Genomic DNA, 25,937 nt, shown 5'->3' on the forward strand with positions numbered 1-25,937 from the left:
TCAGATACTTGTGTCGGGATAGGAGAGCGCTCGTCAGCTGCGGCAGTCACAGCGGTGGCATTTCCTGCCGGTGCTCGGCGCCGGAGCAGCTGACACACACCGCCGCCCCTCACCTTGCCCCGCGGCCGCGGTGGGCGAGCGCCACTCCGGTTGCGGCAGCGGCGGTGACCTCGGCGGGGCTCCCCCGCCGCACCGCCCGGCGAGGGGCGGGGGACCCCGCTCCGTGCGCTGCCCCCGCCGCCGCCGCAGTGCCCCCGCGCTCCCGCACGCTCCCGCCGCACGTGAGCGGCGCCGCCGGCGCGGAAAGTGTGTCACTGGGTGAGGGGGGCGGCCGGGGGCGGGGCGGGGCGGCCGCCGGGGCGGGGCGGGTAGGGGCGGGGCGGGCGGCGGTGCCGCACTCGCTCTGCGCGGCTCCCCGAGAGCGCTTTTGTTGTAAAGGGGAGGGCGCCGCGGCGGGGACGCGCACCCGCTGCTCTGACAGAAGACAGCGCGGTCACCTCCCTCCCTCCCTCCCTCCCTGCCTGCCTGCCAGCCAGCCAGCCTCCCGCCGGCTGCATGTAGGGCTGCGGCGGGGACACGGAGCTGGGAAGACAACAACCGAGCGGAGCCGCGCCGCGCCGACCGGAGCCGAGCCGGGCCCGGCGGAACCCAGCGCGGCGCCGCCCGTGCCCCTGCCCCTGCGGGAGGAGGTCGCCATGGAAGTCAGTGCGGGTAAGCGAGGTCGGCCGCTGCGGGGGGCAGCTGCGCGGAACGGTCCCGCGGGGCCGGGCGGGCGCGGGGGTGCGGGCGGGGGTCGGCCGGGGCGCGGCGGGGCGGGGGGAGCGCGGCGGGCGGCGGCGCTGCCCAGCCCCGGCCCCGCTGGTGGCCGGGACGGCCCCGCGCCGCCTCACATGGACCCGCCGGGCGAGCCATGTGCGCGCTGTGTTTACGTTCCGCGCGGCGCGCCCGCTCATTGGCCGCGCGGGGCGGTGACGCGCGCATTGCATAATAGCGGCGGGGCGGCGGCGCGGGGCGGCGAGCGGCGCGGACACGTGAGGCGCGCGGGCGGCCGCTGTTTTGGTGACCTACATTCGGGGCGGCGGCGGCGGCGGGGGCGCGCCGGGGACACGTGGGGCCGCGCCGCAGCTGCGGCGCCGGGCGGCCCCGCCCCCGCGGCTCCCGCGGCTCCGCCCCCGCCGCGGCGGAGCGCGGGGTGGGGGGCCAGGCGGGCCGCCGGCGGCGCGGCGCGGTGCGGGGGAGTGCGCGGGGTCGCGGGGGGACACGCGGTGCGGCCGTGTGCGGCGGCGGCGGCACGCGGCCCGTCCCGATGCGCGGGGGCGGCGTTGTGTAACGGGGAGGGGGCGGCCCGGGGGCAGCGCAGGGCGGGCCCTGCTCTTCCAGCCCCGGCGCCGCGTGACCGCGGCAGGGAAAAGCCGCAGCCCCGGTGCGGTGGAATGGGGTGAGGCGGGAGGGCGGCTGCGGGCACGGCGACCGCGCTCCCCGCTCCCTTCCCGGTTTGTCAGCCAGGGAGATCGGCGGTGTCGGGGGTGCCGGCCGGGGAGCCCCTGCTGCCGCAGCGTCCCGGGGGCCGGTTGGAGCGCCCGGCCAGTTCGCCGCCTGCTTTGTGCCCCTGCGGCGTTATCGCTTCCCAAATCTGTGTTAATGGAATACCAGCACGTTGCGGTGCCCCCCGCCCCATCCCTAAAGTGAATCCCGTCAGGTAAAGCCCAAAGGGTCCTTGTCGCTCAGCCGGCGGTGCCGCCGCAGTAGCGCGGCTCCGCGTAGCCCAGAGGACTCATTTCACCACCCTCTGGCAGGTGGGTTCCCTATGAAAATCCCTGGCAGTTCGCAGAACCGGGGCTGCCTCCTCCACCGAGCACCCCGGTATCCCCTTTCTGCGGAGTGCCAGCACCCGTGTGCACGCGTACGTGCTCCGTGTCTGTGCTCTTTGTTCTGAGATGTCACCCTGTGCTCTGTGTGAGAGTCAAAAGTTGACTGCTGACCAAACAAAAACAGGGTTCACAGGGAAGTGTAATTTCTAAAATAACAAAAAGTACGAGGAATTGCGACTGACGCTGGCAAGACTGCCAAGCTCTCTAGGGTGCCAGAGCAGCCCAGCTATCTGGAGCTGCTCCAGCTCTAAGGAGAAGAAGGGTGAAACTCCCCCACAGGCACACACTTTCTGTGCTCCTCTGTGACATTGGACTTACCCTTGAGGGAAAAGAGCATCTCTTTTACGAGCAGGGTTTAAAGATAATGGGGCGCGGTGGCTGCGTGGAGAAACGTGGAGTTCCCTGCAGGGGCTGTGCTTGCGTGTCCCGATCTGCCCCTTGCCGATAAGGATGGCGCCTGCTGAGAAGCCCGGTGCCTCCCTTGGACCAGGTGAACAGTGAGCTTTGACCTGGCACCTGGCAGAGGCGCGTGCAGCGCTGGGGGGTGGCACAGACCTTTGTCAAACAGGTGGTGGCTTAGCCCAGCACGGGTGGCTGATGATGCCTTGTTTCTCATGCCGTGGCTGAACTCATGACCCCCTTGCCAATCCTCCTTTCTCCGAAAACCTGATCCGGAATGCGTGCTATGCTGTGTGGAGGATTTCTAAAAAAAAAAAAATCTGTGCAGGACCAACCCCTGTGGCAGGGTGCAGGGACACTGGGAACGTGAGCAGCAGTCTGTGTGTCCTGCACGTGTCACATGGCCCCTTAGTCTGACTTCTGCTCCCAGGCAGCTCTGTCAGGAGCTCCTGGGCTGTGTGCTGTTTAGGGTACCCTCCTGCCAAGGGTTCCCTTGGTAGAAAAATTGACATGTTGAAGAGGAAGTGGGCCAGTTTTGTTACTGCAGAGAAGCTAAGAGGACTGTTACGTCTAATAAAAGTATTGAAAATTTTTAAGTCAGAATTGTTCCCTGCAAGCAGTGGTGTTTCCAGGGTTGTATAATACCACTGCTTTTATCTGCGAGTAGAGTATGGCTGATGTAAGATGCTACAGCTTCTGCCTGCCATGCCAGTTCAGTTGATCAAGGACTCTGTACAGACACCAGTGTTTTTTTCCTCCAGAGGAAGGCAGTTGCATGGCCCTTTTAAAGTTTTGAATTCTTACTGGTGTGTGGAGTTCCTTGCTGCAATGCCCTGAGTCATCAGTGAAGAGAGTCTACTGAGCAATAGAGGCATAAAATGTAGAACATACTGAGTGTAATTTATTTAAACAGTTTCACAGCTATGGCTTTTGAAATTCTTGAGTGAAATATCAAATGTTTTTATATTGACTTTTGAAATGCTGAGTCTTGGAGACAAACTCATATGAAGTGCAAACAATTTCTCTTGCTTACGAGCAAGAAGAAGGAGCCTGTGAGAAGCCAGAACTGCTCCCAGGTCTGCCTGAGGACAAAAAGCTGTTTCATATGAGGGATTCTCAAGTGTGTCAGATTGCAAGACGCGGCAGGACAGAGGCTGTTTGCAAATAGCAGACTGGCAGTTGGAGTTTAGCTGCTGCTAGAAAGGCTACAAAGGCTTGCAGTCGGACAAATGGCGTTCAGTAGGCTAACCAGACTGCAGTGCTATTGCCTTCCCTTGCCCCCTTCCCTTCTGCATTGTGAGCACCTCCCAGCCCTTCCTTTCTGTGCCTCTGGCGTGTAGCCTGCATGAAGTCTTTCTCTCTGCCCTATTTCTGTCCCTAACCTAGCTTGTTTGCATTCTGGCTCCACAGTGCTGTAAGATCCTGTCTTTGCTCTGGCTCCAGATGAGCTCTGCTCAGAGGGTGGCCAGGGAAACCCTCTCTAGGTCATTCCATGCCCTGTCTCTGCTGCCCCATCCTTCCAGAACCGTGGCTTGTTGCTCCGTCTTTTGGTTATGCCATTTCATCTTGGCCTGGACCAGAGGAGTCTGATAAGATGGGAGAAGGGGATGAGGCAGACTGGGAGGTCAGCCGAAAAAAACAAATGGAGACAAACAAGCTTGAGGGAGAGAGGGAGGGAAAGGAGTGCTCCCAGGAGCATGTAATGGCTGATCTGGTGGTGCTGGGTCACGGCGTGGCTCACATGGCAGCGGTGCATGTCTGCTGGTTATGTCACTACGTGCTGCCTTTTTTTTCTTGCCTTAGGGGGTGTGATAGCTTACATCAGCTCTTCGAGCTCGGCATCTAGCCCAGCCTCATGTCACAGCGAGAGCTCAGACAGCGGTTTCCAGTCGTCCTCTTCGCCTGTACCATCTCCTCCAAACAGCTCCTCCTCGGAAAGCGGATGCAATGGCCGGAGCAGTGAAAGCTCTGACGGGGCGCCGAAGAGCGATCGGCTGGAGGAGACTATTAAAACAAACCAGTCGAGTGTTGCTGGCTTGACAAAAGGCCATAATGGAGTCACAAGTATGTTTGGTGCCAGTCCCTGACAACACCATTTCCTCTTATGTATTACAACCTCGTGTCTTACAATTGGGTCTCCCTTTGGGTTGTGGTGTAGGCACATAGCAAAGCCTCCATTTTTATCTTTTGGCATTACGTGTCTGGTAATACATACGGTATTGCCATACAAATGCTAATACAATGGGGGTCCCGTTGCTGCCAACTTAAAACAGTCCATAAATACAGTCCAGCTTTACTTCAAATTTTCATTAGTGAAAACTGATCTTAGCAAAAGCAAACAGTTGGTTAAAAAGAAGTGATGAAGTAAAGGTGATATAATCAGAAATTGCCTTCAAGAGTATTTATGGAGCTGTCTTGGAAATCTAGTTTCTCTGTTCTCTCATATTCTGTCCCCTGCCCCTTCACCTTCCCTCCCCCCACCAGGTGTGAGGAACAAAATAAATTACCCAAGCGTAATACTTTTACAGCTGTGGGTGGAACAATTATCTTTTTGATTCCAAGTCATAATTCTGTGGATGTGAAAAATAAAGTACTTGTAAACTGGAACTAAAGAATTACCTTTTAAAGTACATATAACAATATATCTCCATGTATTTACTTCACACTTCTTTTGGTAATCAGGAAAGATCAGTGATAGAGAAGTATATTTGAACAGTTTTGGAAGGGCAGGATTCAAAATAAGTACTGGAATGAATGATTCAGCAAACAGCTGAAATTTAGTCTTTTGAAGGCTGAATTCTTTTATTGGTAGAATTGTTTTATCATTTTGGATTGTTCTGAAGCTAGAATAAGTGTCTAATAATTCTACCTCAAATAGGGTTTTTTGTTGGTTTGTTATTTGTTTTTCTTTTTTTTTAATGTTCCTACCTTAAGTTCTTAGTAAGAACCTTTACTTAAAAATCATTTAGTAAGTAGGTTTTTGGTATCGGGGCAGAGGTTCTTGAAATGAAACCCGTTGTAAATTGTTCAGATAGATAGGTAACTTTTTTAGTTCAGTGCTAACTGTGTTAAAAAAAAAAAGAAAAAGTTGTGGTTTGGTTCTTTTTCTTTTTGAAAACCTTAAAAAATGTTTTAGTTCCTCTTTACAAATGAAACCCAAATGTCAAATAAGTTACTTTTCTGGTAGAATATGTTTCTGTGGGAGTATTTCCAGCTGTCTTGGTTGGATTAAGGTAACTTTGTGGTTACTGAACTCACTGGTAAAATTCCCGTTGGCTTCAGTGAAACCAATGTTAGACCAGCACTTAGGGCTTGCAAAAAAAATTTTTATTGATAAGCTGAAATAAAATAGGTGGGGAAAACCTCAAAAAACCTAACCCATGAGCATTTTTACAGGATTGAGATGGTATTTTCAAGTTCAAGTGTGCAAGCCATTCTGGATATGCACTCAAATGAGTGGTCTCTACATATGTAGATATGGCTGAGTTACCAGTCCTAAATTGTTATCAGATAGATACAGTGTCTGGCCAGTGTTGACTATATTATAAAGTGTCCTTTAGTATTTCTGGTTTTTAAGAAAAAGTGTTTATTCTCTTCTTGGAGAAACTGTAGCCTTTCATAGGCTGTCTTGTCTTGATGGAAAAAACAGATTGAGCCTGAACTTTGGTGGCCTAGTTAACTGAATAGTCCTTTTAAAAGTGCTTAAATGTAAGCAGACTTTCTTTTTCTGCTGCTGAGTGCAGTGCTACTCTGACAGCCCAGTGAATGTGTGCTTTCTCCCTATTCGTGTGAGTGCTTCGTGTTTGTCCTTTTTCCCCCCCCCCCACCCTTGCACTGGTACCTTCTGAACTGTTCAGGGGGTTTGTACATTCATGTTGTTTGTTTTTCTGCTGTATTTTTTCATGTGTTGAACTGACCTAACATATTTCGATTTAAGTCCAGGTTTTAAAAGCTGGAAACATGTTCTTGCAGTTGTCACTGGTTTCTATATCCTTGACTTTTTTCTTTGATTCTAGAATTTAATGGCATGGTTCTTCTTTGCAAAGTGTGTGGAGATGTCGCTTCAGGATTTCATTACGGTGTTCATGCCTGTGAGGGCTGCAAGGTGAGCTATATTTCTGCTCACCTTTCTGCTGGTGAAATGCTCAAGTTCTCCCCACAGGGGAAAAAGGGGTGATACTGCCAAAACAAATTTTGGTATAGTTCTCTGTTAAATACGAGAAATTTCAGAAGTTGTAGGGAACAGGCAAACCACTTAGGAATACACGGCGTTTTCCAAACTCCGCAGTACTTCCTGTTCCCACCCCTTGTCCAATCCTGCCTGACTTGGAGCGCACTGCAGAGAACAGGAGCTGGAAGCAGAGGTGGTAAGGACCATGTCACGCAAGACATGTGCATTTTAATTGCATTAAGAGATAGTGGGTGTGAGTTGTCACCTGGGCTGGGACACAGAACAAAACAGCTTTGGAAAAGCAATTCTTTATACCACAGGGAAAGCCAGAACTAGATATGTATTTTCTTAATTTGTAACATTGCAAATGTTATGTTCTGTGAAGGAGCTTATTAGCACAAAGGGTTGTTTGAAAAAACTACCTTTGAAGGTCATGTGGTGCAGCAGGATGGTTTCATTGCCAAACTGCAGAGATGGAAGTCAAAATACATTCTATTGACTCCCATCTTTGCAGTTGATGTCATAGATGCTTGAGAGCATGTCTTAGGAACTGTTGGTACAGTGACAGAGGTAATATTGGAGATAGTCAGCACCTAAGAGCAGAGTATGCAGGGAACAACTTAGCATCTTCTGTAATTAGAAATCATAACTAGTTCACATTACATACAGATCACACATAAATGGGAAGTAAGTCATGAGGAGTACCAAATTCTTTAAAATCTCTTGGGGCTGATGGCTCTGAAGCTGCTGATGTGATGCAGTGAGGTTTACCGTGCTTGCAGAGAGATGAATCTTGGAGGAAGGATTTGACATATGTGCTGTAATGATAGTTGTGGGGTTTTTTTTTACTTGTTTACAGGGTTTTTTCAGAAGAAGCATTCAGCAAAACATCCAGTATAAGAAATGCTTGAAGAATAACAACTGTTCTATAATGCGAATGAATAGGAACAGATGCCAGCAGTGTCGTTTCAAAAAATGCCTGTCTGTTGGGATGTCAAGAGATGGTACGTTCCTGTACTGAGAAGGGATCCTCTGAGAGGGAATCTGCTGTCCACCTCAAAACCAATTGCTGAGGGTCTTAATGGCAGACAATGCAGCCAAGCCCTATTGTCAAAGAGAGGTTCCCTGTCTGAGAGCATTTAGTTCAGCTTGCCTTCTTGCTCCATGAGTGTCCTGGGCTGGTGAAGTGATACTGCGGGCAGCTGCAGAGCTGTCCTCCTGCCTGTGGAGCTGATACAGTGGGATGTGCTGCAGTGGCCTGCTAGGGGGATGGTTGTAAAAAGTGTCTTGATTTTGGTTTAATGTTAAGACTTACAGTTGTATCCTACCTGAATCTGAACAAGACTCATATTTTCTTTTTTTTTTTTGTCTTTGTTTTTTCTATTTTCTTTTGTTACTATTACTTTTTCAATGAAAGGGAATTCTGCCAAACCTGATAGCTTTAGACTAGTCACCATAGAGCCTAAAGAGTTAGCTTTGGGTGCTTAGGATGAGCATGTATCTGCTCCTTTTTTTTTCTTTCTTTTCTTAGAGGGATATGAAAGGCAAGGAGGAAATGTTGATATTGGTCTGTGTCTCTGACTACCTTGCTTGCTGTCCACTCCTTGAGCCATTTTAATAAATAATGCTGAAAGTGTAGTTCATTTTTCTGCTACAACTTACTGCCACAACCAGAACTCTTCCTTCTGTTTCACTTTTAAATTTTCTCTGGGTGTTTATTTCACAAGAACTAGGAATCTTGGGCTGTTAATAATTTAGTGGGTGGAGTGTTAGAGCTTATTTTAAATAATTGTTCCGAGTTCTTGTCGTGCATAGGAGTTATTTCATCCCCTAGGCGCTTGTTTGCGCACAAGGTTGCACCTGCTTTAATGAAAGAGACTTAGTTACATTAATGATGGACTACTGCATAATTACATCAGTCGAAACTGGTTATAAGCCCTTGTGCGGCTGCGGTTGGACAGGGTGGTAGAGGCAGTTGTAGATTCCCTAGGACAGGGTCAAAAGTGCTGCAGCCACAATGATGCCCATCCCCTTGCCAGCAGAAAATGTCCTTGTCAAGGCAAAGTTACCAAGAAAATTTGCCAAGGTAAGCTTTGTTCAGCATTGATTCTCTTGTTTTGGTAAGTTACGTAATTGGTCCGTGAGGACCTGTCTTGTAGGACTTTTATGCAAAGATGATATGAACTCTGTTTACATTCAGCTAATTGTCAGCTCATGAAGTTGTGCTGATTTAATAGATCCAATCTTAAAGCCTGACAATTCTTCAGTTAACACAGCTGTGTGTATAATGCATAGCCAGGTTTGAGACAAAAGGGGAAAAGGCATTACAGACTGTGTGCCTTAGAGCTGCCTTCTCCCTAAACAATGGCATACGTTTGTATTCATGCCAGTCCTATGCCCCAGAAGCTCTTTGACTTCACTGGTAATACCCCTGCTGTAGTGCTGGTGAGAGCAGTTAAAATCTTGTCTTAAATGGCAGGATTTTTTGTTGGGGTGTTTATTTTGTGTGTGCCTGCTAACACTTTCAGGACTGACTTTTTTTTTTCTTTTTTTTTCCCTCTTTCCACCACTATCCATTTCTCCACCTTGGTAGCTGTTCGATTTGGCCGTATTCCCAAACGTGAAAAACAGAGGATGTTGATTGAAATGCAGAGTGCCATGAAAACCATGATGAACAGTCAGTTCAGCGGTCACTTGCCCAACGAAGCATTGACAGAACATCAAGACCAAGCACCTCAAGAAGATCTTTCCTCCAAGCCCAAACAAGAGCGAGAAACCATCAAAAGCCCTTCTCCCCCTCCTAGTGTTGACATGGCTAAGGAGGAGGTGATCGGTATGGTCACTAGGGCCCACAAAGACACTTTCATGTACAACCAAGAGCAGTCCCAAAACCCAGCAGAGATGATGCAGCCCCAGAGTGGGGAGAGAGTGTCAAAGAACACTGAGCAGTACATCTTGAGCAGTGAGCACTGTGTTGGTGGCCTTGGTGGCCCTCAGTACCCTGAAAGGGAGCAGCACCTTGGTGGACAGTACAAAGGGAGAAGCACAATGCATTATCCAAGTGGGCACCCTGTGTGCTTCACAAACAGCCACTGCATGAACTTCACCAGTGGTTACACTCAGCGAATGTGTGAGAGGATCCCAGAAGGTGGCTTTTCTCCAAACAAGAACACCACTTACTCTTGCAGCACTGGAGGAAGGATGCATCTGGTATATTGATATCAATTGTTTGATTTGACTTAGTTATTGGTGGGTGTGATCCAACTGTGCCTCAGTAGTCAGTGAAGCTGCACACAACTGGCACAACTGCTGAAACTTTAAAGGGTGACACAAGTTTGATAGTGCAAATTGTGATGAAGAACAAAAGTGGCTCTAGATGTGAAGGATTTGGAATCATACAAGTAATGGGGTTTCTTGGCTTGGTTTTTAGCTAACTGAAAGTAAAATAACATTGAAGAATATTGGCTGAAAAAAAGTCATGGGTTTATGTGACTTGACTTTAAAATCAATATAGGAGTTTATAAATTCCTGTTTTCACTCAGTCCTTTTGCAGACTTTACTTTCAAATAATTTATACAGTCAGATGTACTGTATTTTCTTTAAGGGTTTTAAGAGCAAATTTCTGGGGTCAAACTCCAGGGCTAGGATTTTAAGCCAGTCTACAGGCCTTACTATGGGCTCTAAAATCTCTGTTGCAGGGTAGGCTGCTCTTTTTGTGATGGGGATTTTTAAATTTGTTTTGTTTTAATGTGGCCCACAGGCTGCGCATCCTTTTCACCGTAGAACATGTTCAAATCTGAACAGAGGCAGGAGGAAGATGCACAGTTAAACAGTTAGAAAGAAGTTCAAGGTCTTCTCTGTAGTAGTTATGCAAGTGAGGCTCCAGACACACTTCTGGGTACCTTAGATGACTTTGCTAGAGCATTTTCTCACTGAATTCCTAACAAGGATGCTTCCTGTTTTTTTGCATATGGTTGTTGGTTTGGTTTAGTTGGGGGTTTTTTTGCCTTTGCTTAACAGGTCCCTCTCATTTGCCTTGCACCTGCTGTTTCTCTGCCATTCAGTTCTGTAAGCCCCTTAAAATAGATTGTCCTTCTCTTTATCACTGGAGCCTGGGATGAGAGAACATAACATCCTCGTTCTCATCCTGTGCTCCTGGTGTGAAGTGCGAGCCCCTGACCTTTCTGAAGTACTTGAGCTGCTGGTGTTTTTCTGCCTCCTACTTTGTGAAGATCCTTCACATGTTCTTGAAGACCCCCAAAGGTCTCCACATGGGGCTTTTTTGTTTTTTTTCTTTGCTTTTTCTTTAAAAAAAAAAAAGTTCTTTTTGTCTACTGCATATATAGACCATGCCATCCCTAGCAGGGTCTGACCTTAATTGCAAACTCCAGGCACTACAACATGGCAAATAATAATTCCTAGCCTTTTCTTCCTTGCAGGGAAAGTATGTGGTGTCACTGCAGCGGCATTCTTGGCACCCCTGAGAAGCAGAGGTTAAAACCTGTCCGTATGGGCAGGCAGGGAGTGGTGCTGCTTTGCAGAGACTCAACCAGTCAGTTTGAACTGTGCATGGCAGCTGCAGGCAGGAGTTAATCAGTGATGAGGAGAAAAAACCAAATCCAGCAGAGCACTGCAGCTCCCCCTCCCCGCCCCACATCCGTGATATGAATAAGGGTTTTGCCCAAGAACTGACAGAGTTCAGAATCTGACCAAAATGAGTCAGCAGCAATAAGGGCAAGTAATTAGGCTTTGAAGTAGAATGGAGGCAGATGTTCAGGGGTTTGGTCATTTTTACTCAATACCCCTGTAACCAGAAAAGCAGAACAGGTCATTCCTGAAGAGGTTCCTCTGAAGAGAACTGGTGACTGTACAAGCTGACAACTGCTTCCATAGGAGGTCTGTCAGAGTTCAGGGAGTGCCTGCATGGCACTCTTAGGCATATGATTTCGTTTTAGGTGGTTCTGCAAGGAAGGAGCACGAAGCTGGATTCAATCCTTTCGGATCTCTTCTAATTTGGGATACTCTGGTTCTTGGGCAGAGGTCTATCAAGAGACCACAGACACAATGCACTGGGTGTGGAAGTGGTAGTTTCCCCTTGGGACTGAGTGCCTGTGGGTAAGGGTATGCAGTCGTAGAATGAGAAGTTAAGGTGATTTTTGTGTCCATTGCAGAGCAGGGTACTGAACCGGAGATTCCTTATTTTCGGAAAGTGCTGTATTTATAACAATACCTATGTGAGCCATTGCAATATCGCACGCAGAGCAGTGGTTGGCATCTGCTGTCCTTCTGGTTGTATGCCTAGACCTTTTCTTTTGCCAAAATATTATAGTCTTGTAGTCTTAGGACCTCCCACACAAAGAATTGCTAGGCAATTACCATATTCAAGATGCCCTGCAAAAACAGCACAGCTCTGAGGAATTGCTAATCTATTTCACTGTTTTCTCTTTGTTTTGCTGACATTATGTAGGATTACATACACCATTTAGTATACTTATGAGGAATACTTAAAAGGAATCTTTGTCCTTGATGATGACAGGTGAAATTAATATTAAAAGATTTAAGCTTCATTAAAAGATGGAAATTTTAGAAGCTAGAACTGAAAATATGGCAGAGCTTTTGGTTGGCTCTTGCAGAGGGAATTTATTGGCAGTCAGCCCTGACTGATACGTCTGATCTCAGTGTAATGGATTCAGACTTTTCCTACAAAAAAGTGCTGTATGTTTGTATGAAAGAAAGAGCATTTTGTCATCTTGTGACTGAGAAATACTGGAATACCAGTTCCTTGGTGTTCTCCTTCAGTGATACAAGTAAAAGCAAACTTGCGGAAGAGGGTTATCCTTGTAATGAGGGTGTAAACCTGTGACTCAGGAAACCAAGGGTTGCTTTCTTGCTCTGGTGTTGACATATTTGTCACCTTGACTGAAGCACTTCAGTTGCCTGCAAAACAAGAAAGATAGGAGAATGAATGTCATAGTGACTGTGAGATTGCAACTGATTGATTGTGAAATTGCAATTTACTGTGAAATTACAGGGATAATACAAGTAAAGACAAATTCAGATGTCAGACCCAGATCAGTTGAGATCAGGGAAGAGTAGCATTACCTTGGTTCTGTCAGGTCTTTTTCACTACACAGTATTATAGGTTCCAAATTTATAAACAGATTGCTAACAATCCCATGGATTTTCTTCTTGTTTGTTTTAAAGCAAGGGGAAGAAATCCAGTTTCTTTGGGAATTGATTGAGGAATACTGGTCTCTTTTTTTTCTCTGTGTCATTATTGCAAAGATTTGTTGAATAATAAACATGTTTCTCTTAGGTATTTATCAGTATTTTGAAAGATACGTTTAAAAGTCGTTTTCTGTGTTTTGCAAACATCAGGTGTGCCCAATGAGTAAGACTCCCCATGTGGACCCCAGCAAGTCTGGCCATGAAATCTGGGAAGAGTTTTCCCTGAGTTTTACTCCTGCAGTGAAGGAAGTGGTGGAGTTTGCCAAGCGCATCCCAGGTTTCCGAGATCTCTCCCAGCATGACCAGGTCAATCTTCTGAAGGCTGGGACCTTTGAGGTGAGACCAGTGTGTGTATATTGCAAACCTGACAAGCTGTGCATCGGTCTGACCCTGTACAAACAGAAGCAAATGGAACTGGGGTACATCAGGCAAAACCAGCTTGTTCATGGATGCTCTTGAGTGTTCTCTGAGGTGATGGTGTCCAAGGGATCTGTTTGGTCAGACCTTGGTGACCTGTCCCTCTTCCAATGAGCTCAAAATTCTCAGCCCTTCTACCCTTCCCTCTTCCCTGGGCATTAATAAACACATAATTAGGGGTTTCTAGCTACCTTTGCTTACTCTGGGGAACTGTACTGCATCTTGAAGGGTGGATAGGTTAGAAAGCTGTCTACTGACTTACAGGTTTTGTCGAGGAATGTGTTCACTGCTCTGCATGTCCTTCCTTGTGCCACTCTGCTTCCTGCAAAAGCCAGAGTATCCAATCCTGACCAGTCACCACTTAGGTGGCAACTTGGAAGTGTCTGACGCTTTCATGTCCAGTGCAGTAACAATGGTAAATACTTACACTGCTGCAGCTCTGTAGATACTGTGTGCCAGCTGCAGCCTGACTTATTCTAGACTAATCCCACTAGGTCCTCGTGGTTAATTGCATCCACTTGTGGTCATGATGTATATGTGAATTAATGGTATTAATTTGGAAATGATACCACAGAGCTTGGTGCTGTTTTATAATTAGTGACCTTCACTAGATGACCTTTACATCGTGTTTTAGTTGCCCTTCCAGACCCTTGTGTCTCTTGGAGACCGTACACATTTCATAAATATTTAAATGTGAAATTTGAGTAGAGAGGACACATTTCATAAATATTCAAATGTGAAATTTGAATAGAGAGGGTCAGAGGAGCTGAAGTCCCAAGTATTTGATGTTACGATGCTTTTCTGGGGAGTGTAGCATTGGTGATGCCTTTGCTCTTGTTTACATGATTTATTCTTTCAAAGAAAGATGCTGGATTTTATATTTACCTGAAATGAAGACATTTCTTGTGTGATGTGTTGGGTCTTCTGTCTGCATTTATGCAGCCCAACATTCCTATTTATGCTTCTGTCTGCATTTATACAGCCCAATGGATAATTGTTGGGTTGGAAGGTACAACTTATACAGGAAGACTTGTTCCCTGGAGTCTATTAGTTTTCTTGTTTCCTTCATTATGCTGTCATGTATTTTTTTCTGTTATACTTATTCTTGAGCTTTTAATACTCATCTCCAACTCCTGTAGTAAAAGGGCTGTATTTTTACTTCTTCACTACTTTCACCTTTCACAAAAATGTTGGTTCCTTCCTCTGCAAAGGAGGAGGAGGGTGAAATATGTGGCTTGAACTGTCCCTATAATGTAAAGGCAAACCTTCATGTTTTGCAAGTAAAACATTTTGTCTTGGCCTTGCTTCACCTGAAGCTTTTCTCAGGCCTCAATCATTTGCTTTTTTGCTGGTTACAAGCACTGCTGATAAGGAGGTTTCTATATCCAGGGGAATTAGTAATAATGTATGGCTGCATGCTTGTCACTATTCACTTATTTATAAGAAACATTAATGATTCCTGTTAGTGAGCTACAACTTGTTGTTAAAGGCCTATGTGGCATCTTAGGAACAAGAAAAAAAAAAAGGTAGGGTTGCAGAACAGTGGAAAAAAATCCACAACAGGATTAATGAAACCATTGTGATAGAGGCAAAAGCATCTTGAAAGCCTGGTGCATCCAAGGTCATTTCTGTCTTCTGGGTAACTGAACCAAGATATTCCAATGTCTGCATGTTAATAGAAGAACCTGAGTGAAAGTGCTGCCTCCAAGTCTGGTGTGGCTGGCTTGGCACTGTGCTTCTTAGCAATTCATATTTGAGGAGTGCCTGTTCCTGTGAGGGTAAGAGGACACATGGAGACACTGTTGGTGCAGAAGCTGCACAGCTATATATATATTCACACACACGCAAGCTAAAAAGGTCTCTTAGAACTGGGAGTCCTGGGGAGCTCAGTGTATCGTGGTGGCATTTGCGTGGCTTCTTATGAGAGCCAGCTCAGAAACAGCAGTGAGCCTAAAATAAGGAACTCGACTGGTTTTGAGTGGGCCCTCCTCCACCTCCCCTCCAAATGTAGTTGATGGCAGAGCTAATAAGGCCCTTGGATCCCTTTGAGTAGTGACTCAGTTTGACTACAGTTGGTAGGGACATGATCAAGCAGCCTCCCAGAGTGGAGGTTTTTATGTGCCTGTGTTGCTATGGTCAGGTGATAGGATTGATCAGGTGTGTCCTCAGCATGCGCAAGTATGAGCCTGGTTTGAAGTGAAATGGGATGAATCAATCCTGTGCTATGCCGTAGTCCAAACTGTTCTTCCTTGTTTAGGATGGTGGCATTGAAATAGGTGAGGTCTTTGCCTTAGAATAAGTCAGCATAACTTTTATGGGCTTCAGTTTTGAATACCAGCACTAATCCTGGTTGCTCATTATTTAAAGATGTTTCTAAAGTCCAGTTCTATAGGGAGAATACCGTTTTGAACTGAAAGGTTGCTGGATACCTGGTGGGTCTGTGCTAATGCACAAGTTCAGCTTTGTCTGCCTGCCCTTTGCCTGTTTTTGTTGTATTCTGATGGCTTCTGCATCTGGGTTTCTGCACTCTGTAGTTAATGTCATCAAAGGACAGATAGCTTAGCTGACAAAAGTGAATAGTATATAGTGCTCCTGTGTCCATCAAGGTTGCTGCATGTTGTTTGGCTCCTTAAATTTAGGAGCGGGTCATGTAATGTGCATGAACAATGTTTGAATTCTCAAACATTTTCATTTGTTTTGAACACTCCTTTCTTTAAGCCTGTCAAAGGCACTAGTCTTTGAAAACCTGGTTCTCCTCTTACCTGTAGTAAACATTTGAATTAATGCAGTTAATAGGGTACATGAGAAGAGACAGCTGTCACACCAAGAGATTACAGTGAGTCTGAAGTTTTAACCAATGCCAGTTAGTTCATTTTCTTCAAATAAAAAACCTGTTCTGTGCAACTTAAACCTTGAAAATGTAAATAAGGTTGTTGAACATGAGCAAATGAAACTTTACAAGCCATTCCAGAGGGAAACATTTCACAGTACAACTGAGAAACCACAAGAGAAATTTCAGCCCAAAGGGGTAAGTTTAGCACACCTCAACTGCTCCAGCCCAGGTGCTAGTACCAAAGGGGTATTCCCAGCTGCTGCAGACCAGGTGCCATCTCAAGCTGTGCTTCCCCAGCCTCTTAAAAGCTCTACATGTGGCTCCTTTCTAGCAGAGCTCATTAACATTCCTGTGGGTACAGTGATGTGGCATGGTACTTTTCCAAAGAATGCCTAGGGGGCCCCGATCATCAGGTGGTGTAAATCAGCATTGTTTCCATAGAGCTGCTCCACTTTATGCCAAATGAGAATCTGGTTCAGTACCTTCATTTTGCTCCTCATGAGTGTGGCCAAGAAAACATTTCTTTTAATGCTTTGTATGCCTTTGGCTGTTGTGTGGCTTAAGCAAGTTGTCCTACTGGCATATTTATGAATGACATGGTCTGTGTGGCTCAGGCTGTCTGAGGCTTAAATTTTAATTTTCCTGCCTTTCATATGCTGTAGCCCCTCCCCCTGCATCCACTCCCTAATTTTGTCACTTGTTTGTTTCTCTCAGATTACGGGGACAGAGCTTGCACTGTGTTTTGCAGCTCAAGAGCATGCTGACAGTTTCTGTATAGAATGCTTCTAGAATTTTTAATGAGACACTTTGAATGATGTTAAAAAGTTTAATTTTTTCTTTGGCTTTTCTAGAAATGCATCTACATTTATCTGGTTTTGTTGTTCTTTTTTTCTCCATTTTCCTTTCTCCAGGTTTTAATGGTACGATTTGCATCTTTGTTTGATGCAAAGGAACGTACTGTCACCTTCCTGAGTGGCAAGAAGTACAGTGTGGATGACTTGCATTCAATGGGAGCTGGTGATCTGCTCAACTCAATGTTTGAATTTAGTGAGAAACTAAATGCCCTGCAACTTAGCGATGAGGAAATGAGTTTGTTTACAGCGGTTGTCCTGGTATCTGCTGGTAAGGAGAGCAAGTTAACTTGCACCTTTGTCAAAAATTGAATGTGACTCTCTATTTTCTGTGAAATGTATACCCTCTTATTTTATGCCTAAGTGCAGTTGAGTAGGTTTTAAGGTACTAGCAGCCCGTAATGTACTTTTTAACATGCCTAGTCTTTCTAATATTGCCTTTAAAAAAAAAAAAGGTGACAATGAGCCATAGCTGCTCTATGGCCATTTAGATGCTATTTGTTTGGCTCCTCTAAGTTTCACAGGGCAGCATGACTGAAATTACTCCTGACTTGCACAGCATAAGTCTTTGGATAAGGTGGTATTTTTGCTTCCAAGCATTGTAATTTAAGTCTATTGCGTATTTTACTTAAGTCTAAATCCAACAGTTTGATCTCTACCTATGTCAGCAAGAAAGCCCTATCATCTGCATCGTGACTTCTTACCACTAAAGGCTGCCAATCCACTGACATCTTCACCAGCCTCCTATCTTGTTTCAGTCCCTGGATAGACAGAACACCCTGGCCCAGATTCAAAGAAGGATTAAGCACCTACTTCTGTAGTATTATCTCAAGCCTCAAATTAGGCACATTAGCTCTGCATATAATGCCTGGAATGCAAGATGCAGAATCCCTGCTTGCTGGGTGAGAAGCTCTCCTAGGGGTAGGTAGCAGGAATGCTTGCAGCACCCACTTAGACAACGAGCCAGCAGCTGGGGAGCACTGAACTCCTTGAATAAGGGCACCCCTTTCACATGAGCAATTTAGACCCATCTGTTATCAAGGAGGGGCATCCAGGCATGGTGCTGTAGGCATGTGAGGCCTCTGTAACAAGGTAGGACAGTTCAGTCTAATAGCTTTGTGCGTGGCTGAACTGAAACGTCACAGCACAGGACAGGGCAGCTGTTGCCTCTTCAGGTTGTAAGCCATGATAATAAGCAGAGGGTGGCACAGAGTTAGCAAGCTTCAAGAACAAGAACAAATGGCAGTGTGAAGGAAGCATGCCGCTATGATCTGAGGGAAGTATGGAATCTGTTAATGAAAATGTTCAGGTAGCAGAGAGAAACCTGAGATCTTAGTTGTCTTTCCAGACTCTGGAAATTCTTGACAAGAACTGCAGGCAGCCTTTAACGTAAGGACTGACAGCCAGGTCTCTTTTCTTCTTGTGCACTCTAACTAGGCTTACAGCCATTCTTTTTGCTTGCTCAGCTCCTGGTTCCTAGACTATCTCAATCTCTGTGCCACCTGTTTTTAGTCTTAAGTGGCTGTATCTGTTCTGTTAAATGTGCTTCTAGCACAGTGCCATCTCCCCAGCCTTTAATGCACTGTGCTGATGGCCAGCTCCCAGCAGGGATTAGCTTAGGGATGGCATGTAACACATACAGCATGTAGTTTCAGCCATGCAGCAGGACAAAAAGAGAAAGTGTTTGGTATTCAGGCTTCTTGCAGTTGCTGAGGATCTTTCAGATCATATTTTGGATATTATTTCTGCCTATCTTAGCTACCTCATGATCTGATCTGCAGTCTGATCACAGCCTTCCTGGACAACTTCACAAAATTGTATAGGGTTTTAAAAAGTACAGCTTTATTAGGCAATGTTGGGGCTGTATTCCAGACACAAGACTAACTCTGATGATCACTGTGAGTTCAGAAATTTTCAGAGCAACTTCACTCTGTTACATGAGACTGGATTGAAATGCTGCAGTTGTTACTTTGCACAAGTGAGTAAATGAGCAGGCTTCATAAGCTTGGGCAGATACTGAAGAACAGAAGTGGCCTCAGCAGAGTTCCTGGGGAAGATGCTTACCATGAGAGGGGTTGCCAGGAGGAGAAGGTGCCTGTAGAACCAAAGGATTGTGGGCATGTGTTGATTAAACAGATCTTGAAAGACAGATCCCTGCATGCCACTCTTCGAGGAGTAGTGTAATCAAAAAAGTAATTTGCTATTGGGGGGGTGGCGTTTCATTAGAGATGAAGGGTTGAAGAACAGGATCAGAGAGAATGACATGGGGATGGAGGCAAAGGAAAAAAATGCCATAAATGTAAGAAGAACTGAAGGTGGAAGGAAAAAGGCCATTATGACTTCTTCATCTCAGACTGAAGGTTATTCAAGAGAAGACTGAAAGGGAGATAGTAGGATTTACATCAGTTCCAATAGCAGAAAGGAGTGTGACTGTTGATTGTTGATTAGATGATCCACAATATAAAGTACCATGCTGCAGTAATTAAAGATCCTTCTAAAGACTTTTAGTTGATGAAAACTAAGGAAAAGACAAAACTCACCAATGGAAAAACAAAATACTGCTAGATGGGAGAACACTTGTCACAAACATCTCCACTTAACACTGGATGAATAATTAGGAGTAGTATTTACAATGTACAGAAGAAGCAGGGGTAGTAGCAAGGACTGTGTGTAACTCTGTACATCATCTTCTTCCCATGTCATATGGCAAAGAAAGAAAAAGCGGGATGACACTTGGGGGGTGCTGAGGAATTACCTTGCTACCATTCCAGAATTAAAAGAATGCTTCACCTCTGGCTTCAGTTAGCTGGATGTGTTGAAGATGGAGGAGGGGTAGCAAGGTGGATCATGGCCACTGGAGGAGGAAAAAGCAAGGTGGAAGCAAAGCTGAAAGAATGTGGTTTGTGCAGGTCTAGCGACCAGATAATCCCTTAACTAAGGGTCTTGCTTTGTGGTAGAAGAATATGAAGTACACACCCTCTATTATTCTCCCTTACTGGCTTAATACTAACAAATCTTTTGCTGGCCACTGGGAGCAACTGGAATAGACTGAGAGGGGGTAGAAAGACTTGGACTAATTAAAGCAAGGAGGATACAGTAACTCACCTAAGGCAGCTGGGAAAGGCTGGACTGCATTCTTCCACCTTCAGAGGCAAGTTCTCACTGTACAGTGCTCTTGTGAAACTCCGTTGGGCATGTTCTGTGCAAATGTCATTGTACCTGCTCGGAATAAAGCAAAGCTTTTGCAGAGCAGGGGGCAAGCAGGAGAAATCATTTAATAAATAAAGGCAGAGAGATACCTCCTCACTCACGTTCTCTTGGACAGCAGCTGCCAAACCTGTTGGACAGTCTTTACAGAAAAGTGGAATGTATGCTAATAAAAATTGTTTAGTAGTAATCAGAGCTCCTAATTGTAGAAGATTTTGGAACAATCTTCCTAAAGGAACAAAACACATCCTTAATTGGATTACATACTAATTTTTCCTATAGCAGTAGGGAACTGCACGGAGTAGTCCAGGAGTATTTCCTAGACTGTTCACCTGAGCAATCTGATGGGAGTGACACTGACAGCATAAGGAAGGGATTCCCACTCTATGATCTGACTCAGTGTTACTCCAGAAAGCTGTTGTCATTCTATGTCCCAGTTCTGCAAAGTGCCTAAGTACATGTACACATCAAAGCACATTTCTGTTTGTGCCAGTCACTCAGCTATATATGTGCCCTGCTGAATTTACATAGTGTTTAAGAAAAGAAGCTACAGCTTGGAAAAAACCAGCTACTGTGCATGGTTATGAGGTGAGATGTTTTACTTAAAAATTCATCCTTTCAAGCTGCTTACTTAGGTTCCACCTAATGATACCAGGTGTGCTCAACTTAAATACACCTCTCTTGAAAGCAGTGCTTCAGGTGTGGTGGGAGTGCAGTATGTGAGAACATAATATTTGTCTTGATGTTGACATCTTCTTTTCCTCAGCTGGGAATTTCTGGGTGCATCGTGTTTCATTTTTTAAGTGCTTCAGAACACTCTCAGAAATAGTGCCCAGTCATATGAATGGTTGTACTCCCTTTGCCCCTGAGAATCCCATTGTGCAGATAACAACTGTGGGTTGTCCAGAGTGGGATTTCCTCTTCAAACCTTTAGTTGAAGTTTAGGGTTCTATATCTAGCCTTAAGAAATGTTGGAAATTTTTACTTTTATGCTCCCTGTCTTCCTCCTTGGGTTGAGAGTTGTGATTCAGCAACATATTTAAACATTTGCTTCAATCTGTCCTTCTCTGGAAACATGGGTTAGAGATCACAGAAATAGTGATTCAATGCTGCCAGTTTGGCATGAACTTAGTACTTTGAAAAGTTAATGCTAAATAACCTTTGAAAGACTTTTGGTGTGTGATTTAAAACTTCTGGCATAAGTATCTGATTTTTCTTGTGCTTGTTAATTTAGTATGCCTGGTTTTATGTTGCAGGCTACATCTGTTCAGTCAATATTTTTTTTCCCCCCTACCATCCTGTTTTTTAATTTCTCTCTCTCCCTCTCACCCTGCCCTTTTGTTTAGATCGCTCTGGAATAGAAAATGTCAATTCTGTGGAGGCACTTCAGGAAACGCTAATCCGTGCATTAAGGACCTTAATTATGAAAAATCACCCAAACGAAGCCTCTATTTTCACAAAACTTCTTTTGAAATTACCCGACTTGCGTTCCTTAAACAACATGCACTCTGAAGAACTGCTGGCCTTTAAAGTTCACCCATAGGCCTTTAGGTCTCATTTGTACTTGGACTTGCCTCGTGTTAAACTGTTTTGTGCTAAAATATGTATTTATACAGTTGTACCACTTGTTGGAGAGAGTTCACAGACTGTGAACAGTTGATAGTTGTCCCATAACCATGCAATAAAGCTTTGCCAGGTGCTTTCAGCTGACAGCGGCGCAGCCTTCGGAATCCTCCATGGCATCCAGGCCCAGCTGTGCCCACTCCTGCAGAAGAGGCTGTGATGAGCCCAAGTAAATATGGACTCTTCTTTCATTTAGGAAAAAGAACCACCACTGCCCTCTCATGTAAACTGAATGCAAAGTAGCTGTGTATGTGCTTATGGAGCATGGAATGGGGTGGGAACAATCCTGTGCTAATAGGAAAATGGAAAAGCTGATTTAATTGGTCTTTCACTTATCTAATAGATGTATGTCTGTGTCTCTTGATAACTCACTCATGGTTTCACTGTTGTTATTCCATTAAACCCAATGGAATGGTTTCAGCCTGCACCAACTCTTCACTGAGCGTGTGTTCATGCCATGTGTATATAATATAAATAGTTACGTAGTGAGTGTTTATGGCTATATAAAGTACAGAGTTGTGTGTATATATGTGTATGTATATAAATAGTTCTATACATAAAGTATACATATAATTTCTTCACAATATTTTAAACTGTGAAGGAATTTAAAATTAAAACAGAAGGTGATCTATGGAAAGAACCAAATAGATGCACTTTGCATATTGCTGAACTAATTATCTGAGCATTTTTTAGAAAACATCAAATTTGCATTAATATGCTGTGTTTGTTAATTTAAAAAAAAAAACAAAAAACCCAACAACCAAGAGTGGCACTAAAGAGGCAGAGTAAAATTCAACTTCCAAAAGGGTTTTGTAGAGAATCTCAAGCAGAGATGGTTGGTTATGGCACTAATGAGATGGATTGTCCATTGCCACTGAGGTTCTTGTGTTCTGATAAAGGTTAAATAAGCACCAGATGCTCTTCAAAAACTTCAGCACAGCCAGAAAGAAACTGTCAGATTAATAGCAACGTCTGTCAGAAAAAGAATGGGAAAAATGTATCCATGGTTGCATTTGGGTGTATGTGTGTTCTGTGACTGTTTATTTCTTGCAATACATCATTTTGCTGCTTCATTGCTAAATGAGAATTGAAAACAGAAATGTAAGATTCCCCACATCTTTTCTCTGTTTGGGCTTTGTGGTTCCCATGCCTGTTCTTCTGGAGCTCTCCATCAGTGTGTGTGCATGTGAGTGTGTGTGATGTGCAGAGAAGGTGCATTAGATGGTCTGGATTTTTTTTTTTCTTAAAAAAAACACCACAAAAACCAACCAAACAAATGGGACTTTTTTTTGTTGTTTATGCCAGTAGCAAATTACAGAGCAGATCCACAAGGCGTAAGATTCTGCTGCTTTTCCATCTAGGAAAGCAGCTCTCTGGGGTTTTTTCCATTTGTAGCAGGACCTGGCACCAGAAAAGAGAGATTAAAAGAAGTCAAAGCAGTTGTGTTAATTAGTTACGTTTATGTTTTGCTAATGTGGGAAGATGATGCCCCATCACCCCTGTTCAGTTAACTTGCCTTAGAGGTAACCCTCAGGGTCTCTAGTGTTTGGTGAAGCTACTCTTCCAAGGGAGTCTGCTCCTGGTAGTCAGGGCCAGGACCCAGGAAGCCTCCAGCCTGCAGAGCTCCTGCCCACACCACGGTGGGTTGAGAGGAGCCCTCCTGCCTGTGCCTGCTGCTCAGCATCAGGATCTGGGATGGGAAGAGGGAGTGCTTGCACCCTGCCATGCTCCCCTTGTCTTTGGGCTGGGGATTCCACCTCACACAGGAGGAAGGGGCTGAGAGCAGGCGGGGCAAGTGCTTGATAAGAGGTGGGGAAAATTCAGCTGTAGCCTTGGCTAAGGAGCAGAAGAGTCCACCCTTTCCCCCGGCAGGGCTGTCCTGCTTCAAGCTACTTTAACCACTGGGTAATGGCCCTTTCGTACATACAGTTTTGCTACCCAAATGTTCTATCAGGGCATATTGTCCTAATTTCTCTTCAACAGTCTGCATCCTACCAGTATTATTAGTTTGAGAGCTTCACTGAATTATGCATCGAACCATTCAGACTTTAGAAAGGACACAGTCACGCGGTTTTTATTGTTTAGTTGCTGAAATGACTTCTTTGTAGACCCCATTTCAAACATGGAAAGTACAGTTAGCCCTTGGTTGTTTCAGGAGGGAAGAAGGCTTCTTAAAGAGATTGCCACCCTACAGCTTTGTTTTGTTGTGTTTTGTTTTATTTTTTTTTCTTCTTAAAACTGTATTATTAAGCCTTTAGGAATGTATAACCAGGACTGAGTAATTACTGCTTATTAAATTTTTTTAGTTAGATTGACCATGTATGCCTATAGATAGATATTCTAACTTGTGCAATTTCTTTTGAAATAATCTTCCTGTACATAATGGAAAAACTCACATAACAAAAAAAAAAGCCCCAAACAGATTGACTGAACAAAAAGCTGATTAAAGTGTGGTTCAAAAATGACCCATGTATGACAAACCCTAGCTGGACTCTTAGAAGAAAATCTAAACTCATTGTGTTACCTGTGTATTGTGAGCTCTTCTTTTACTGTGTCACTGGTTATACACTTGTTAAATGCTGAGATAATAGACTTCATGCCAGGCATTTGAGTACTGTAGATTGGGTCATTGCTGAAAGATTAATGTACTGTACGAGTTAAATGAAATTTTTATTCTTGATTTTATTCTTGATTTTGTTCTTGTTTTAAAAGATTAAATATGGGCATTATGTCAGCAAGCTAAACTTGTGTGTCTGTGTTCTTTGTATTTCTCTGTACGAAATCTGGCGGGGAGGACAGCACGCTGGGATGAACAAAGCAGAAGAGATTCTCTTCTGGATGAGAACATCAGCTGCTGTAAGGTCATGGGGCTGTGCTGGGGCACAGCAGCGGGGAGAGCCAGCATCTCCCTCTGTCTGTGCTACTGCTCTGTCTACCCAGGTATCTGGATGGGGTTTTCTGGTGCACTCCATTTGCTAGTTCCGGGGCTTTTTTGGGTGTGTCATTAAAATAGTTATTTTAAACAATGGGTTAATGTGGAGAATATAACTTTGTAACTGAGAAAAGGATAAAACACTAAAGAATAAAGCTGAAAATAAAAATACTGTTCAGTTAAGACAAGTCTTTGGGTTATAAGAAAGGTACAGAAAAAACAGAATAGGAGGGCAAAGATCTGTTATTTTTCCAGCTTCATTTCCCATTTTAGAGTGTGCACTCTTCTAAGAGATAAGAGAAGCTTCTCCAGAAAATGTTGTATCTACTGGTATTTAAAAAAAAAGGCACACACCAAAAAAAAGTTGAACAAAATTATTACTGCCAGCATTGGAAAAAATAACAGCACAAAAATGTTTTGTTTTGTTTTGTTTTGTTTTGTTTTGTTTTGTTTTGTTTTGTTTTGTGACATGTTTTCTCTGGTGCCATGTTTGTACATGGCTTTTCTTGTTGCCACAAAGTCTGAGTCCCTGTGAATAGTGCAACCAGGCACAGAGGTTCCAGAGCCTGGGAGGTCCTTGGGAAGAGCTCTTCTCAACTCTTGCTACATTGCTCTGAATGGGCCACAAGTAATGCTTCTCTGTTTGGCTGCAAGAGCCTTACCACAGCAAATGGTGGGGGCAGGAAAGACATTTCCCAGCACAAACATGATTCAGTTCCCCTCGCTCTCCCAACCTCCCAGTCTGGCAAGATGCTCTGGGGATGAGAGCAGGAACTATCTGTGCTTGTTCATGGGAAATTTGGTGGGCTCTGAGTCTGCAGTGCCGGCCCGAATGTGAATGTGCCCACAGCAGCAGCCTGGCCTGTCCTCACTCCACCAGGAAATGGTGAATGTCACAAGGAAAACAGAGGTATGAGTGTTCCTGTGTGAAAGTGTAAACTGATGAGGGTGTGGGCAGCCAGCTGCCTCCTGTTCTGGCTCATGACCCAGGGGCTGCACTGGGCAAGAGGGAATCGGCATTTGCAGCTCAACCGCAGAGCTCTTTGATTACAGAAACAATTCCTACAAGGAAGTAATTGGCACTTCCTCTTCTTTGATGAGTACAGCGAGCAGCTGCAAGAGCCTTCATCAGTGAATGCCGCCTTTTTTTTTCCCCTTTTAATTTACAATTTTTTATTTAAAGTTTGGAGTGGGGAGGGAGGAACATCCAGGTATGAGGAGAGCCTGGAGGCAGCTGCCCCCAGCAGCTGACTGAGCTGCAATGGGCAGCTTGTTGAAAGCACTGTAGAGCCTGTGCTTTCTGGGCAGGAAAGTTGGTCAAGGACACAGATGCATCACCAGCAAGAGAGGAGCTGAAGGAACTGAGCAGGTGTATGTGGAGGCTGACAGGCTGCACACTTTTGGT

The 25,937-nt window shown here is 45.1% G+C and overlaps 1 protein-coding gene across 1 annotated transcript; it reads left to right on the forward strand.

The window, feature by feature from the left end:
• The first annotated feature begins 417 nt into the window (after positions 1 to 417).
• On the forward strand, positions 418 to 24,344 carry NR1D2 (nuclear receptor subfamily 1 group D member 2). The gene is made up of 8 exons (XM_053976238.1): positions 418 to 711; positions 4,074 to 4,334; positions 6,287 to 6,375; positions 7,301 to 7,445; positions 9,035 to 9,651; positions 12,820 to 13,005; positions 16,831 to 17,041; positions 21,324 to 24,344. Exons 1-8 carry the CDS (start codon positions 696 to 698, stop codon positions 21,518 to 21,520), a joined length of 1,722 nt encoding a protein of 573 aa, XP_053832213.1. The 5' UTR covers positions 418 to 695; the 3' UTR covers positions 21,521 to 24,344.
• Positions 24,345 to 25,937: the final 1,593 nt, after the last annotated feature.

The sequence above is a fragment of the Vidua macroura genome, chromosome 1, assembly GCF_024509145.1.
Source record: "Vidua macroura isolate BioBank_ID:100142 chromosome 1, ASM2450914v1, whole genome shotgun sequence".
Classification (NCBI taxonomy): domain Eukaryota; kingdom Metazoa; phylum Chordata; class Aves; order Passeriformes; family Viduidae; genus Vidua; species Vidua macroura.